The sequence below is a fragment of the Xiphophorus couchianus genome, chromosome 15, assembly GCF_001444195.1.
Source record: "Xiphophorus couchianus chromosome 15, X_couchianus-1.0, whole genome shotgun sequence".
Classification (NCBI taxonomy): Eukaryota; Metazoa; Chordata; class Actinopteri; order Cyprinodontiformes; family Poeciliidae; genus Xiphophorus; species Xiphophorus couchianus.
Window position 1 is genome coordinate 2,384,050 of NC_040242.1, and position 16,501 is coordinate 2,400,550.

The 16,501-nt window shown below is 35.7% G+C and overlaps 1 protein-coding gene across 1 annotated transcript; it reads left to right on the plus strand.

Moving 5' to 3' along the window:
- The first annotated feature begins 572 nt into the window (after positions 1–572).
- rfx6 (regulatory factor X, 6) lies at positions 573–16,461 on the plus strand. Its single transcript, XM_028039675.1, has 20 exons — positions 573–889; positions 4,268–4,421; positions 5,579–5,702; positions 6,010–6,071; positions 6,149–6,226; positions 6,334–6,361; positions 7,374–7,481; positions 7,580–7,657; positions 7,738–7,851; positions 8,508–8,557; positions 8,627–8,786; positions 8,962–9,106; positions 10,019–10,128; positions 10,213–10,330; positions 11,447–11,569; positions 12,494–12,700; positions 12,773–13,070; positions 14,021–14,388; positions 15,091–15,291; positions 16,031–16,461. Exons 1-20 carry the CDS (start codon positions 736–738, stop codon positions 16,204–16,206), a joined length of 2,856 nt encoding a protein of 951 aa, XP_027895476.1. The 5' UTR covers positions 573–735; the 3' UTR covers positions 16,207–16,461.
- Positions 16,462–16,501: the final 40 nt, after the last annotated feature.

Consider the following 16,501-nt stretch of genomic DNA (forward strand, 5'->3'; position numbering starts at 1 on the left):
ATGACAATAAGACGCCATATCGATTGTTTTGAAGTGTGTGTCGCATCTTATTTATACCCCAGTCAAACAGAAAGTAATGCATCAAAAATTAAAACTAAGAACATCCCACATATATTTACATATTGTTAACAGGTGTGATTTTATTGAAATTAATTCATGTTTTTTTGTTGTAGAGATAAAAATGTAGTAAAATATAATTTCTCAGTTTTAGCTTAAGCTACTGAAAGAAAATATACATTTATTTTACTTTAAAGCTTCTTTTGGATGGTTGTGGACTGTAGTATAGGAGTCACATTTAACCCAAACATATCCAGATATTTTAGATTTATATCTTTCCTGATAGAATGAAAACAAAGAGAGCAGCTCTGAGTGAAATCTGTGTGTGTTTAACCTGAAGTAAGAGGCCAGCTGACTGTGGGAGGTATGGATAGATAGATAGATAGATAGATGGATAGACAGCTGGATGAGGGTTTTCTGTTAATCATTGATAAAGTGGATTAGCTCAGTCTTCGGTAAATATGATGAATGCATCCACAGCTTCATTAGTTCTTCCTTCACTCAGCGCAGCTTCACTTTTCCAAAATGCTGGACCTAATGCTTGTGATATTCAGCTGGATCTGTGTAAATAAGAGGTTGAGGAGTATTGCTTAAAGATTTCTTCATGGATCAGTAGATGGAAACCTTCATTTTATTTAGTTGATTTAAGAAAAAAATATTTTTTGTAATTCGTTTATCATGCCAATGAAGCGCAGTAGCGAGAGTTCAGCCAGAGGCGACATGTTTCTTATTCACTCTTTTGCAAAAGCTTTGCAAAACTCACCAGAAATAAACTCTGATTTTAATGGACAAACAACTTTTCATCAAGAAGACGATTCTGGGATTAAATCAGGTAAATCTGTGATTATTAGTCTTACATAATATATTTTTTTTTTTTACATAATTAAAATTCAACTGAAGTGGATTTCCTCTCTTACATATGAACTATATTATTTAATTCAAACTTAAATATATGCAGTGACACTAATTAACCACAAGGTGGTACTACAGCTTAACTCAAATAATATTTGTTCTGTGTTCGGAAAATGTTCTGAAGTTTTAAACTTTGCTTCCTAATCTCAAAAACTAAATCCACATCTTTGCAGCCATGCTTTAAAAAAATGAGCAGAACTTGAATCACTTTCATTCACACAACTTTTTCCACATGAACAAGCAAATTAAATGGTTCTTTTATTATTGCCAGAGAAAAATTTGATTAATTTGCAGAAAACATACTCAACAGAGCTCATAATGACCTTTATTATGCTTAAGGGTTGTCATTTGTGCAAAGAAAAGCCTGTTAAAAAGTACATGTTACATTTAATTTGTAGTAAGCTCCCTGATAAAATTTTGTAATGTCATTAATTTTTATTTTATTCTACATATATTCTGGCAAAATGTATGTTTTTACTTTTATCCAAATATAAAAAAACTAAGAAAAAGATCTTAATGATGATTTAAAAAATTAGAAAAAGATAAGAAAAAAGAAATATATGGAAACTGTTATTTAATTTGCTATAACTTGTACACTGCCACCTGATAAGAAACTTTAAGTGATTCTTTTAAAAATGTTCTTTTTTGCTGTAGCTCATTGAAATAAAATCTTATCATTTAGCTAACACACCATTTTGAAACCTGCTATTCACTTTAAATATTTTAAGTATTAGACACAATAATTGTTTTTAAACAGGAAATCTTAGAATAGAATATAAAAAGTTATTTTTGATTCTGAATTTTTGGAGACATGTTTACTACTGATGGCTCCAGCCCTTGTTTATGTCTATATTCAGCTCGTTCTGTACATTAGCTTCAGTGTTGGCTCTAGTAGATCACATGATTGGATTATGCAATATGTGCTGGATGTTTGTTTTACACACGGAGAACATGCAGCCTGGAAAAACAAAGCATTTGAAGCTAAAAACTCCTAATTTTAAAGTATTTTAAATTTGAGTATCTAATTTCCAGATTTTGTGATCTTCAATTAATATCGCTATAGAGCTTTAAATTACAGTTTAGATGCTAAATTATATCTACTCTTTAAATACTACAACATTCACCAACAATTTAACTATGACATAATAATTTACACTTGTAATATAATGTTTATAAATTGCATTCATGTTTGTTCTCCGTCTTTCGTGTTTTCTTTTTTACCTTTATGGTGGAGAAAAATAAAACGTGAGGAAACGTAGCTGCTTTGCAAACAGTTCCCCCTTCAAAATAAGAGCATGAATAACCAAAACTTCAACGCAGATGTTGAACTTTATTCAACTGGAAGTTGAATAACTGGAAGCAGCCAAGTAAATTAGTTCTTCAGGATTTTTCTGGAAATGTCTTTATTTATGGGAAGCTAAGTTGGGCTAAACATTTTCAATGTTAGCAAAAGCACTAAATGAAAAATTAGCATCCACTATTGGCCATTTCTGAAAACTCAAAATAGAGACTGAGTCCTTCATTGTAGCGTGAAAACCACATCAAGATACTTTTTGGACTCCGGGACCCAAACTGAGGAGAGTTTGGTTCAGCTAAACCGCCTGCTAGCTGCTAGCATAAAAGGGCTAATGGAGTCTGTGGCAGATTGCCAGGGGAAAAATAACTGCTGACAGAAAACTAATACAAAATTTTATCTTACACTAATAAATAAGCAAACTGATTACCTCCAATCTTGTAAAAAATATTCTGAAGGGGATTTTTTGGAAACTGTGTGATGTGGAAAAATTACAGTTAGGTTACACCTGCTAGTTGTATTGCTATATGTTTATTCTAAGTTCTGTATATTCCCACCAAGTTAAAGCTGTTTGGGTTACATGCACAAGGTTGGACGTTGTTTTTCCCCAGCTGCATGGGAACCAGTCTGATTCCCAGGCTTTGGATCCCTTATCCCTTTGTACAAAACTCATGTGGTGTCTCTGCCTAGCAGAGCTTTCCCTTTCAGACTTGCTTCATTATTGACTTTCCTGTGAGCTCTCTGAGTTGTGCACAATTCATGAATACACCTGATTGAGTGATTTTACCTGAACAGTGCTTGGAAATAGTTTTTTTCCACGACAGTTTGGTGCCGTGACCCAGATTCGAACCGGGGTTGCTGCGGACTGTGCAACATTTCCTATCCAAAGAGCCATTTTCTCTCCTGTAAGCTAAATAAACCCAGCCTATAGCCGCTAATGTTACAAAAAAGACAACTGTTGCTTTATTTTAAATATCTACTGTAAGTACGCAAAAATAGGATGGATACATGTCCTTCTATGGGATGTTGACATTTGTGGGAAATTATTAAACCAACTAAAAATAAAACAACAAATTAAAACTAAATTAGTCAAAACTTAATTAACAAATAACATCTTTGCATTTTCTTTTATATCTAAATTATTTCAACAATCTAAACATTTAAGTGTGACAAATTGATTAAAAAGAAAATAATTGTGAACCTAATAAACTGATAAAACATAATCTTGATGTAAGAATTGACAGGAATTTCTATTAGGACCTTTTCTGAAAGTAATTTAACACATTGGTTTGTAAAAAGGCTTTTTCTCTGGAACAGGAAAAGGAATGAAAACATTCCCCGTTAGCACAATAACAAGTCATTACGAGGTCACAGCACAGGCCTTAAAAATTATTACTGTAAACTTCAGAAAATATGGGTCTACTTTATTGATTCTTTTCAACATTATCCTCATCATATTGTATACTTTTGGTAATACAAGAAGAGGTAAACAATTAAACTTGAGGGATAAACAAAGAGAGAAATACTTCCAAGGTCGGATAAAAGAAACTAATCAGAAATGAAAGCTGAGAAGGAAATGAGGAAAACCTTGAAGGCTTAGTCAGAAACACCAAATCTAAAATAAATTAAGAACTACTCATCAAATGCTCCATTAGTGGAGAAAGGTCAGAGTAAACTATCAGAAGCACGTTAATGAACTAATTTAAGAGAAGAGAAATATAAAGAGTTAAGAAAATGAGCAGATTGCTGTTCTTTATTCCTCCATGTTTTTAATTACAAGCTAAAGTTTACAGTTGTTGAGCGCAGTAAAAGTTTCTCAAACTGCGCAGCCCTGCATGTACAGGAGTGATTTACAGGATGAAAGAATTGCAGATTTTTCAAATAATTTCATTCCTTTCCAGCTGAAGTTGTAGTTGCATGCTGGAAAACATTTCCAGAAATTTCTGCATGTTTTTCAGGTGAATTTTGGCTTAAACTTTCCTGCTCTGTTGTATTTCTCTGCAGAGGACAGCAATGAGACGCCTTCGTCTGAAGACGAGCACGACCTGTTGGAGTTGAACTCTGACCTTTCCATGAAACAGAGCAACAGTTCGTCCAGGAAGACAATCAGTCAGATCATCAAGGACAAGAAGAAACAAACGCAGCTAACGCTACAGTGGTAAGAGCAAACATGGTGCACGCATAAGGATCTTATTTCATATTTACAGAACACACACAAACATCCCGTTTTTGCTCTCTGTATGACATAAATATGTCCTGTTTTAGGGATTTTTTTTAGGATTATCTAACTTTTTTGAAATTAAATACATGCTGCAATAATGAGACAGAAGAAATATCTGAGATTTGTTCATTAATGTCTTCAAAACCACAAGTTTACATACACAATTATGATGACTGTCTCTTTAAACAATAGAGGTGAAAACCCAGATGATGATGTCATGGCTTTGGAAACTTCTGATAGGTTAAGTGACATGTTAGGGTTATGTTATGTCACACTTTCTGGCAGACATCTTTGTAGGTATCCGTAGCTAACTATCATGACAGTTGCTATGGAGTTCCTATGACAACAGTAAACAAGCCACATTCTCCATCTCATTCTCCATCTCAACAGCAGTGATTTTGTTAATATTCATTTGTCGTGCACATTAGTCAAGAGTGTCAATATACTTTGTTTTTGTTGGTCTTGAAGCCAAGGTTCATTTATGCTTTGTTTGCCTACCAACATGGCGGTTCAGTGGCATGGATCAATTCCGACTCAGACTTGTGGGAACTACGTATTGGATGCTTTTTCTTATTATTATTTTTTTCATGTGATAAGTATTTTGGTGTTGAGTTAAACTCATAATTATGTGCTTTTTTGGATACCAAATGTGGATAAAATGGAAAAAAATGGAATTCAGAAAAAAAAATTCAAAGTTTGCAAAGTCAAAAATTTGCCAGGAATTAATCTCAGAAATTTGGAAATTTTGACTTTTGTAAATTTCCAAAAATTTCTGTCAAATTTTTGTCAATTGAAACTTCCATGTTTCTTTTTTTTAGAAAATTTCTGAGATTAATCTTAAAATTTCAGATTTTTTTCTGGCAAATTTTCAACTTTTTTCTAAAAGAGTTTTTTGGCAGACACTTACACCTTTTATTTCTTTTCTAATAATAACTATGAATGGGTGTCGTGTTAAATATTTAGGCGTCATTCAGGGAAAACAAAAATAATAATTTGTTCTGTTACTTGTCAAGTCATTTTTTCTTTTCCTGGTGCTATTTTTTAATCTTTTTGCATCTCTAACATGATATTTGGTTTTTTGTTTTTCTCTGCAGGCTTGAGGAGAACTACATCGTGTGTGAAGGAGTGTGTCTGCCTCGTTGCATCCTTTATGCTCACTATCTGGACTTCTGCAGGAAAGAGAAACTAGAGCCTGCATGTGCTGCTACTTTTGGAAAGGTGAGTTTATTTTTTTCCTGACATTCTTTAAATTTTAAGACACAAATAACCAGATATAAGGAAGGCAAAGCAGGTTTTTTGTTTTGCAGGAATACATCTTTCTTTGAAATGGTCCAACTGAATAATCAGCTGTTGACTAGTTTTTTTAATCCAAGTTTGTTTTATTTGTGGTTTTACTGACCAACAAGAATTGTTCTTGAGATATAAAACCTTAAATTTAAAACTATTTTCTTTAGTGAATGAAAATGATGCATGCAGTTTAAAATAAATAGTTTGAAGCTTATTTTATGCCTTTTCTGCTCATCAGACAATTCGACAAAAGTTTCCTCTTCTGACAACAAGACGACTCGGCACCAGAGGACACTCCAAGTAAAAAGAAAAATTAGGGAAAATAAGTAATTCCAAGTTGGGTTTTATGTGAATTTATGCATAACAACATTTTCCAGATATCATTACTATGGAATTGGGATCAAAGAGAGCAGCGCGTATTATCACTCCGTGTATTCGGGTAAAGGTTTGACCAGGTGAGTTTATGTCAAACCTTCTGCTATTAATTTAACTACATAATAAAATGATTTGAACAGCTAAAGAGTTTTGTTTGAATTTAACTCTTGTTTTGTTTTGCTTGCAGATTTTCAGGGAGTAAACTCAAGAATGAGGTACTTTTTTTTTTACCCACAATGCAAAGCAGGTTTTCATACTTTAACCCTTAATAGGAACTTTGCCTTAGTTTAGTTTAAAAAATAAAAACTAGATCAGTTTGTTTTTATGTTGACACCAGCTTAAATGCTGAGGTCTCCAACACCTGAAACACCTTCAGGAAGTTTATTGGGAAAATTAAAGGGGATCTATTACACAAAATTCACTTTTTTCACCTTTTTATACTTCTAAAACAACATCCACACAGTTTTATTGATAATAAAATAATGTTTCGAAAACATCCTGTTTGTTGAGTCACACTGCGGTGTTGCCTAGCAACACAAGCTGAGTACCAGCACATCTGGTCAGCCGGTTTTACTGCTGTATGCGCTGTACGATGGCTGCTGGAAAAGATAAATGTTTTGTTGTTGACTTACCGTCCAGAAACCACATGCTGCATTCTTGTTGGTTGTGCAGGAGGCTCCACTTCTGCTTGTCAAAGCTGCATGGTTGTATAATTGTGCTACTATTTGCAGCCATTTTTATGTGCTATATTTGACATCCATTTCTTAAATTAAAATATAAATTAAAATAGATAAATTGCTTCTTTTTTTCCCAGAATTGCTTCTCCGGTTACATTCTGTTCCAGATGTTTGCCTCACAGATGTTGCAAATATCTTTTGGAAGATGTTTGCCTCACTTCTAATCAGAAACAAACTTCTTAGTTACATTTTCTATCATTTTAATTTGAAATCTGCCAAGGGTATGAGTGATTTGGGAGTCAACCGTATGTTTTTACAGTAGGGCTACTCTTATTCGCTGCTGTGAGGAGAAAGTTTAAAAACTTTAAAATTCAACAGGATTTTGATATAAAATGACTGAATAATCCTCTGAGTGGACCAAAATAGATCCTTTCTTTGTTAGTAATTTGTGATTTCAAAATGTGATTTCAGCATTTTCTGTTGCCACAATATAATTTTTTCCCAAACGGATTTAAATAAAGAGTAAAAAGTGAAAGTGTTTGTTTTGCAGGGTGGCTTTACCAGGAAATACTCTTTGAGCTCTAAAACCGGAACGCTGCTTCCGGACTTCCCCAACGCCCAGCATCTCGTGCTGCAGGGAAATATTTCCAGAGAAAAGGTGGCTGGTTTTTATTTCATGCTTTGTGTTTTAATAAACAAACAAACAAACAAAAGATGTTCTAGATTTAGGTAGACTGAATTTTCTCTCTATTCCAGGTTGACACTCTGATCATGATGTATAAAACTCACTGCCAGTGCATCCTGGATAACGCCATCAATATCAACTTTGAAGAGGTCATTATCTGTTATGTATCAGTACTTCATCCTGATAAAGTACTGATGCATATTGATCACTTTATTTTGTTTTTGCTCAGATCCAGAATTTCCTGCTCCACTTCTGGCAGGGAATGCCCGACCATCTGCTGCCGCTGCTAGAAAACCCGATTATAGTCGACGTCTTCTGTGTCTGTGACTCCATCCTCTACAAGGTTGCTATAAAATACTTCTACAAATTTACATTTTTGCTTTTTTATGTTTAAATATCATTATTAGTTTTATACAGAAATTCTTCACATGAGTATTTAACTGCCTTGATGGTCTGAGAGAGAACCAAGATGATCCACCATCTAACTTGATAATGTTGCTTTATAGCCTTAATGTCACAAACTTTACATGACGATGAAACTCTGTCCTACCAGCTTCGATTTAGAGCGCTGCACTTTAATATCCTTTTATATCTTAATTAACCTTTTACTGCAGCAGTAGAATCTCCTACTTGTGGAAGAATATTAGGGCCAGTGAAAAAAAAATCTGACTTTAATCTCAAATTTTTACAACAATAAAGACAAAATTCGAGATTAGTGTCAGAATTCTAAGAAAATTTTTTTATTTTGAGATTAAAGTGAAAATATTGACAAATAAAATATTTTTGAATTTGATTCTGAGGGGGAAAAAAACAGAATTTGAGATTAAAGTCAGGATTTTTATTCTTTTGTTGTTGCAGTGAGCCTGAGGCTCTTCCATGCCTACTGAAATGTAGAAAAGTCAGACCTTTATTTGATGTTGTTTAAAGGGGAAAGAAATGATAGTTTATTCTCCTGTGTCTGATTTCGTGTTGCTCATGATTTGTCGTCTGTTTTCTCAGGTTCTAACTGACGTTTTAATTCCGGCCACGATGCAGGAAATGCCTGAGAGGTGTGTTTCTAAAACTTTACTCCAGAAAACTTCTCATAATTTAGAGGTGAACCTGTTTTTGTTTCTCAGTTTATTGGCAGACATAAGAAACTTTGCCAAACACTGGGAACATTGGTTGGCCTCGTCTTTGGAGAACCTCCCAGAATGCCTTGCAGCAAAGAAGCTCCCCATCGCACGGCGCTTCGTCTCCTCGCTGAAGAGGCAGACATCTTTCCTGCACCTGGCACAGGTAAAGCAGGCGAGAAACCAACTGAATGTCTGGAAACGGACCTGGAAATGATTCTTATTCTCTCTGTTGTCCCAGAAATGATTTTTATTTTCTTTGTGTTGTCCCAGAAATGATTTTTATTTTCTTTGTGTTGATTGCCAGAAATGATTTTTATTTTCTTTGTGTTGATTGCCAGATTGCCCGGCCGGCTCTTTTTGACCAAACTGTGGTGACCGACATGGTTCTGGACATCGACTGCGTGGATCTCAGCAGCATCAACTCACAGCCGCTGCTCAGCGCGTCGGCAGCCGGAGACCAGGACTCGGATATTTACTCTGAGTGTAAGAAAATCTCTTGTGATGATGTTCAGTTATGCACTGATCAGGATTCATCACCAGGGTTGATGCTGTTTGTTAGCTTAGCATAAATGTTAGCAACCAAAATGTTTTTTTTGTTTTTTTTTTAAAATGTACTTTTAAACTTCAATATTTCTAAGTTAAATTGGAGGTTCGATGAAAAGAATAAAATAAAAAATCCAAACCCACAACGAGGATGTTAAAAGCCTCATTGTGGCTTTGACAAAAATAGATTTGTAGCATTTATAAAAACGTATTTTAGTGCAACAGACAAACAAATATATAAATCAATCATAAAATTCTAAAAAAATTTTAACAGATTAATAGAACAAAGAAAGAAGAAGTGTTAATGTAAAAAATTGAAAAGAAATCAGATAAATAGATTATTAAATTGTTAAAAATTAATTGGCAGAACAAAAAAGTTGTAAAAAATACAGAATAAATAGAGAGATAAATAAATGACATGACTGAATGTAAAAATAAATAAATGGTTGGAAAAAGGATTGAAGAAATAAATGATACAATTAGTTAATAAATAATTTTTTTCTACATTTAATTGTTTTTCTGCACATTTTATGAGTTAAAGAAACAAAAAATCATAAAAATAGTTCATGCAAATTATTGTTTGAATGTTTAACATAATAAGTGCCTTGTTGGGTCTGTCCAGATTGTAGAAAGTTCATCCTAATTTTTTTTACACATTCTAAAGTTTAGGTGTTTAGGTTGCCGGTGAAACTCTGGAAATAAATATTTGCACCTTTCGATGCTTTTAACTCATAGAATTAAACTGGAAATAACTTTTCCATATTTCGTTGACTTTGTAGTGACAAAACCTACCCAAGTTTGCCTGCAATTTTACATTTTCTTGTCGCGTTTTTATTCTTTTTTCCCACCCAGACGACTCCGTCAGTGTTTTTCAGGAGCTGAAGGAGCTGCTGAGGAAAAATGCCACAGTTGAGTCGTTCATAGAGTGGCTGGACTCGGTGGTGGAGCACAAAGTCATCAAGGTAGAGACGGTTCATCCACTCACCAAAACAAACTGAAACAGAAAATAAGCAGCTTTTTAAATCACTTACTCATGTTTTCATCAGCCTGGCAAGCAGTGCGGTCGATCCGTGAAGAAGCGAGCTCAGGATTTCCTCCTCCGGTGGAGCTTCTTTGGTGCACGGATCATGCACAACCTCACGCTCAACAACGCCTCCAGCTTCGGTAAGGAAGTGGAAAGAGTTTATTCCAGTTTATGCATGCTTTATGGCATTTATAACATTTGTAACATTGGTGTTAATGTTTTAAAGCAGGAGGTTTTGTGTGTTGCATTATACAAAACTCACAGAAGGGATTATAAAATCCACTTTTTGAAAATGTTTTCTATCATTTGTAATTTTTTGAATCGGATCTGGAGGTTTTATTTTTAGTCCATGTCGCCCAGCCGTAGAACTTGGTCCAAATCTTGGTTCATGTTGCAAAAACTCAAAATCTTACCAAATATTTTAGGTTTAGTCTCTAATGCAATAAATTAGCACACTTCAAATAAGACAAAACTAACTTACAAGTAACTTTTCAGCAAGATATATGTATTTATTGTTATAATGTTATTACTTATATAAACAAATAAATAATTGTTTATTTACTCAAAATAATTGTTATAAGTTAAATTATCTGCCCATGGACCTTTTTTACTTTTTCACCAATATTAATGATTGTTTTGAGTCAATAATTTCGTAATATTGATGAAAAAGTTCTAGTTCCATTGGCAAATTATTTCACTTATTATATGGGGGAAAATGTCTTATCATAAGTGAAATAATCCGCCAATGTAACTAGAACTTTTTCATCAATTTAAGGAATTATTGACTTAAACTCCCATTTCTTGCTGAAAAGTTAGTTATAAGTTAGTTTCGTCTTATTTCCTAAAATATTTGCACTAGAAACTAGACCAGAAATACCTTTTAAGATTTTGTGTCTCTGCAGTGCAGATGAAGATTTTCAGATCTTCCCACTAAAAGACGTCTGGCCGTCCGATACGAGTCAGCTCAAAGCAGATTGCTACAATAGCATCATAAATCGTAATGGCCAGACTCGCTTTGATTACACAGAGTCTTATCTGCGGTCGGCGTGCTCTCTGTTCAAACACACGCACACAGGCTACGTGTGCATGAATAAACAACCACCATTTGGTGGCTCTCGCTCTCTCTGAAGGCCCACTTAAGCTCAAACACAAACGTGTGGCCCTGCAGGTCAAACAAAGAGCAATGGGGCCCTAAAGGTCGAGTGAACTCTCAGCTGGATGAACGTCTGAGCCGCTTTCTGTTCTGACGCTGACAGGTTCCTTCCATCTGATCCGGATGCTGTTAGACGAGTACATCCTGTTGGCGCTGGAGACGCAGTTCAACAACGACAAGGAGCAGGACCTGCAGAACCTTCTGGAAAAATACATGAAAAATGCAGGTATTGGGTCTCACTCAGAGGTGGGCAGAAAACCCAAAAACTGTACTTGAGATAGAGTGGAACTACTTTTACTTAAGTAAAAGTAAAAAGTAACCACCTAAGAAGTGGAAGTACAAAAGTATTTGGTTAAAAGTCTACTCAAGGTCCTAGTAACTGATGAAATTATCGATCATTTAATATTTAAAAAATACATAAAATGGACCAAATTAAAAAGCAAATTTCGGTATTATAATGATGAAAATGTCAATAATTCATATAAGTAACAAAAATAACAAATAATTTCTTTGTAAATCAGTTTCTTTCAATAAAAAAACGTATGAAACTTTAATAAAAGCTGCAGGTCTGTGTCTGGTGAATTTTTGTTTTTCATTCAGTGGGCAGAAAATCCAGAAATTTTACTCAAGTAAGATTAGAAATACTTCATAATAATATTTCTCAAAGTACAACATATTAAAAATACTCCTAAAAGTAAATTTTTTCAAAAACGTTACTCAAGTAAATGTAATTGAGTAATGTAACTAGTTACTACCCAACTCTGGTCTCACTGAACCCAAATCAAACCAGTCCTGTTCAATCCAGTTTGTTTACCTACAAAATTTGGTTAATTTAAAGAGGCGTGAATGCAAAACAAACACAAAATCTTACCAAGTATTTTTTGCGCTCAGTGTCTCCTTCAGAGGGTTTTGTGCCATTTTTTTCAGTGGTTCTTGTTGCAGCGCCCCCACAGGCGAGGAGGGGAACATGTTTTTATGTTTAATTTGGTTTGTTTGACGCTGTGCCGTGTGAAAGTGAACCGCAGCAGCTGAAAATGTAACAAATGTTGCAACTTTGAAAACATCCTTAAAAACAGTTCCCTCCTGAACTCCCCCAGCAGCGCTAAATGAGGATAATTATCTGAAATTTAAGTTTGGTTGTCTCCTTCAGATGCCAGTAAAGCTGCGTTCATGGCGTCGCCCAGTTCCTGCTTTCTGGCGAACCGCAGCAAAGCCCCCACCTCCGTCGACCAATCGGTGAAGAACGAATCCTTGGGAGGACACGCCTACATGCTTCTATCGACCAATCAGCAGCAGGATCTGGAAGCTAAAGCCGTCCTCTATCAGGGGAACGACAGTTCTGGCTTCACGTCTTCAGGTAACCATAGTAACCGTCAGGCAGTTTAAGCATAAAAACAAAATGTCTGACTATTGTCATGATGCCCATCAGGCGGTCAGATGGACTTCTCTCAGGTCAGCGGACCCCTCATGACGCCGCCCATCTCCCCGGCCGCGTTGGTCCATCGGGGCTCCGTCATCAACCAGGGGCCCATGGCGGGGAGGCCCCTGACGCCCTCTTCCTGCTCCTTCTCTTCACCCTCCTGCCTCTCCTCTCTCAGTGAAATCACGCAGCCCAGCCCCTGCTCCTCGTACCCGGAGACCCTGTACCACTGCTTGCCGCAGTCCAGCGGGTTTTTTCCCGCCGTCAGCAGCGGGCCCTCGGCTCAGACCTACCAAACGGCTCCCAGGTTCGCTTTATGTGCTGCTTATGCTAATATGTAATGATTATATACTTTCACAATCACTAAATACAGTATATATAGAATATTAATGTAGGAATTACTAAGCAAAATAATGTTTTTAGGCCCAATAATTGTCTGCTTTGGTTGTTATCTTAAGCATAAGTATTGTAAATCAGCAGGATTGAAATTATTATTTGGATTAATCGTGATAATCAATTATTGAAATAATCGGAAACTAATTTAGATTAGTTGCGTAATTGCGTACAAACTCAAAAAAAGCCTGTTCATTAAAAAATAAATTTAAAAAACAGCCAGAGCTGAAATTATGTCAGAGCGTTTAAATATAAATTAAAATTTTGGGGATTAAAAGCCGTAAGTTATTTACAGATGAACACATGAACATTTACACCTAATTTAAAGACACAAACATTTTTTTCTGTTTGTATGAAGTTAATTCAAAATTTCTTTAGATTTACCAAATGTAAGAAATCTTAACAAGAACAATTTTTATTTTATTTTTCAATATTTTTTTATTCCTAATGACTCAATGACTTATTGATATGTGTAACTGAAATAAAGGTTGGCTAATATTTTATACATTAAAATGACAAAAAAATTTCGTTGTTGTTGTTAAATTAGTGTTATATTTTCAAACCAGAGAGACGTGTAGGGTAAGAGAAACATAAACATTACATTTTGTTGTTTTATTTTACTTTATTCCTGCTGTAGAATGTAGAGAACTATCACAAGAAATTATTATTAACAGTAATAAATTATATGTTAAAATAGTGAATTGAAACTGTTTTTTTAGTTCATTTATACTGTTTTTATCTCCAAAGTGCTGGAAAAGTTTGAAAACTCACCTTGAAAGTGCTTGAATTTTACTGTGGGAAAATTGTATAAACCAGATTAATTTTTATTAATAACAGGAATAATTTTACTTGGGTTTTTATTAGGTCTCAGGTCCAGAATCCCTGCCTGACAGCAATTCAGACCCATAATCCTCCTGTGGGGTACCACCTGGCCCGGTACCCGTCCCTGGGAGATCCGGCCCTGAGCAAGGACGGTTTCTACCCTCCGTCTGTCCACCACTCCTCTGGCAGCGGCGACTGCTCCCTGACGACGTACGGCGCCGCGGTCCGGCCGCCATCCAGATACACGCCGGGTCCCGAACCGGTCCAGACAGAACCGGGTCTGGATCAGCAGGCGGGGGCGCCTCAGATTCTGGACGCTCCAGATGGTTTTGGCTTCATGGGGGCCGGACTGAACCTCGCTGGTGGCGGCGGCTGTCAGGGGTCGGCGTACGGCGTTCTGGGTCATGGCGGTGAGGATTCTTAGAATCCGGTTCCGTTTGAACAGAGAATATTTTAACTTCCAAAACATAAAAATATGGAAGATGATTCGGGTCGTTGGAAAAAAAGAATGAAATCTGACTCCAATCTCAGAGTTCTGACCTTTTCTTTTTCCAGAATTATGACTCTAATCTCAGAATAAATCAGAATTCTGAGACTAGAGTCAGAATTCACCAATTCTAATCTCAGAATTCTGACTTTAAACTCTGAAATTTGAGAAAGAAATCTGAATTTTAGAGATAGGATTTATAATTTTAGAAGCAGAAATCAGATATCAGAGATTAAAGTCAGAATAATTCTGAATCCTAATCTCAGAATTCTGCTTTAATCTAAAAAAGATGAGAAAAATAAGAATTTTAGAGGCTGAAATCAGAAATTGGAGATTCAAGTCAAAATTCTGGGAAAATTTGATTTCTTTTCCATATTTATTCCCCAAATTCTGAGAAAAAAGTTTAATTTTTTGAGAATTCAGAGATTAAAGTCAGATTTCCTTGTTTTCAGCGGCTCTAATTAATTTAATTCAAGTAAATTATGTTTTTGTTATGACTTTTTTCTCATGTTATTCATGGTTGAGATTTTTATTCCCATTGATTGAAGAACCAGATTTCTACTTCTACAAAGCAAAAATCACACAAAGATTGACCTTAAGATTTTGTTTTAATGTCTGTTTGCAGGTTTCTATGGCAACAGCAGCTTCTTGGCCAGCCAGCGAGTGAATCCTTTGGTTGATCAGCACGTGTCCGTCATCAGCAGCGTGGGAAACCTTCGCCCGTTCTCCGCAGCGTTCTCCGAGGTCCACGACCCGCTGAACATCCTGGACGAACCAGGCAGGAAAACGTCAGGAAGCTTTTTCAGCGAGGCAGAATCTGGAACAGGTCCATATCAGAACCACTGAGACCAATCAATTGCTAATATTTTAGCAATACTACTTTAGAGATGCATATATATGTATATATATATATATAACCAGAACAATCCTGATCCAATCTATTATGGGGTTCTCCAAGGTTCTGTTTTAGGACCCTTGTAGTTCTTGTTGTAAAAGGCTCTTTCTTCATTGGATGCTGTTTGTAAAGATAAATACCTGGCTAGCTCAGAGCTAAAAAATATTTAGCTAGCTCAGAAATAAATATTTAGTTTGGAGCTAGTAGTTACCTTGCTCACTAAATATTTAGTTAGAGGCTAAAGAGTTAGCTAGCTCAGAGCTAAATATTTAGATCAGAGCTAAATAATTAATTTGGAGCTAAATGGGTAGCTTGTTTACTAAATATTTAGCTAACTCAGAGCTAAATATTTAGTTTGTAGCTAAATGTTCAGCTCCAAACTAAATATTTAATTAGCAAGCTAAATATAAATGGTGACAATAATTGTAGACTTCTGCAATTGGATACAATTTCCAGGCGCCTCAAGCTACCATTTGTTCAAATAATCACAAATAGCATTGGATTGTCCAGCCTAATGACCACCAAACATGAAAATCCTTTTTATTTTCTCATCAAATTTATATTTAAAATGCTTTTACATTGAGAGAAAAACAAGTCATATTCCTTGTTTGTGTGCAGAAGCTAATAGCTAATGCTAACATTCTGATTGAACGTGTGGTTTTGTCCTCAGGTCATCATCCTCTTCCCCCCTCCGGATCTGCGACCTGCATGTTCGGACTTCCGTCTCCGTTCAGCTCCCAGGACGCTCTGACGTCTCTGCATCGCGGCGCGGCGTCCTCAGAGGTACAGGACCTGGTTTCCTCGCTGCCGCCCATCAACACCGTGTTCATGGGGGGAGCGCAGTGATCGTAGACACACACGGAAAGATGGGGCAAAATAACTGTTTTTATAAAGAACTCATAGGCTTATATTAACTTATGGAAAATAACTAGTAAACACTAAAATAATATTGAAAATAACTGCATCTGTTATAGAATAACTTTCTGTTTTTTCTTGTCTTCTGTGTATAAATAAAATCAGAATCTGACTGACCGCACAACATGTGAAAAACGCCCCGGATTGTTTTTGTCACTTCGTTTCAGAGACAAAACTGAACTGATTTACTGGAGAAAACTATTTTTTAACCCCTCCAGGGGGTCTT

Excerpts from the sequence above, each read along its gene's own strand:
- rfx6 (XM_028039675.1), top strand. The coding sequence starts at position 736 with ATGCCAATGAAGCGCAGTAGCGAGAGTTCAGCCAGAGGCGACATGTTT. Across the intron at positions 6,227-6,333 it reads TCGGGTAAAGGTTTGACCAG|ATTTTCAGGGAGTAAACTCA; the intron begins GTGAGTTTATGT and ends TTTTGCTTGCAG. Across the intron at positions 12,701-12,772 it reads TTCTGGCTTCACGTCTTCAG|GCGGTCAGATGGACTTCTCT; the intron begins GTAACCATAGTA and ends GATGCCCATCAG.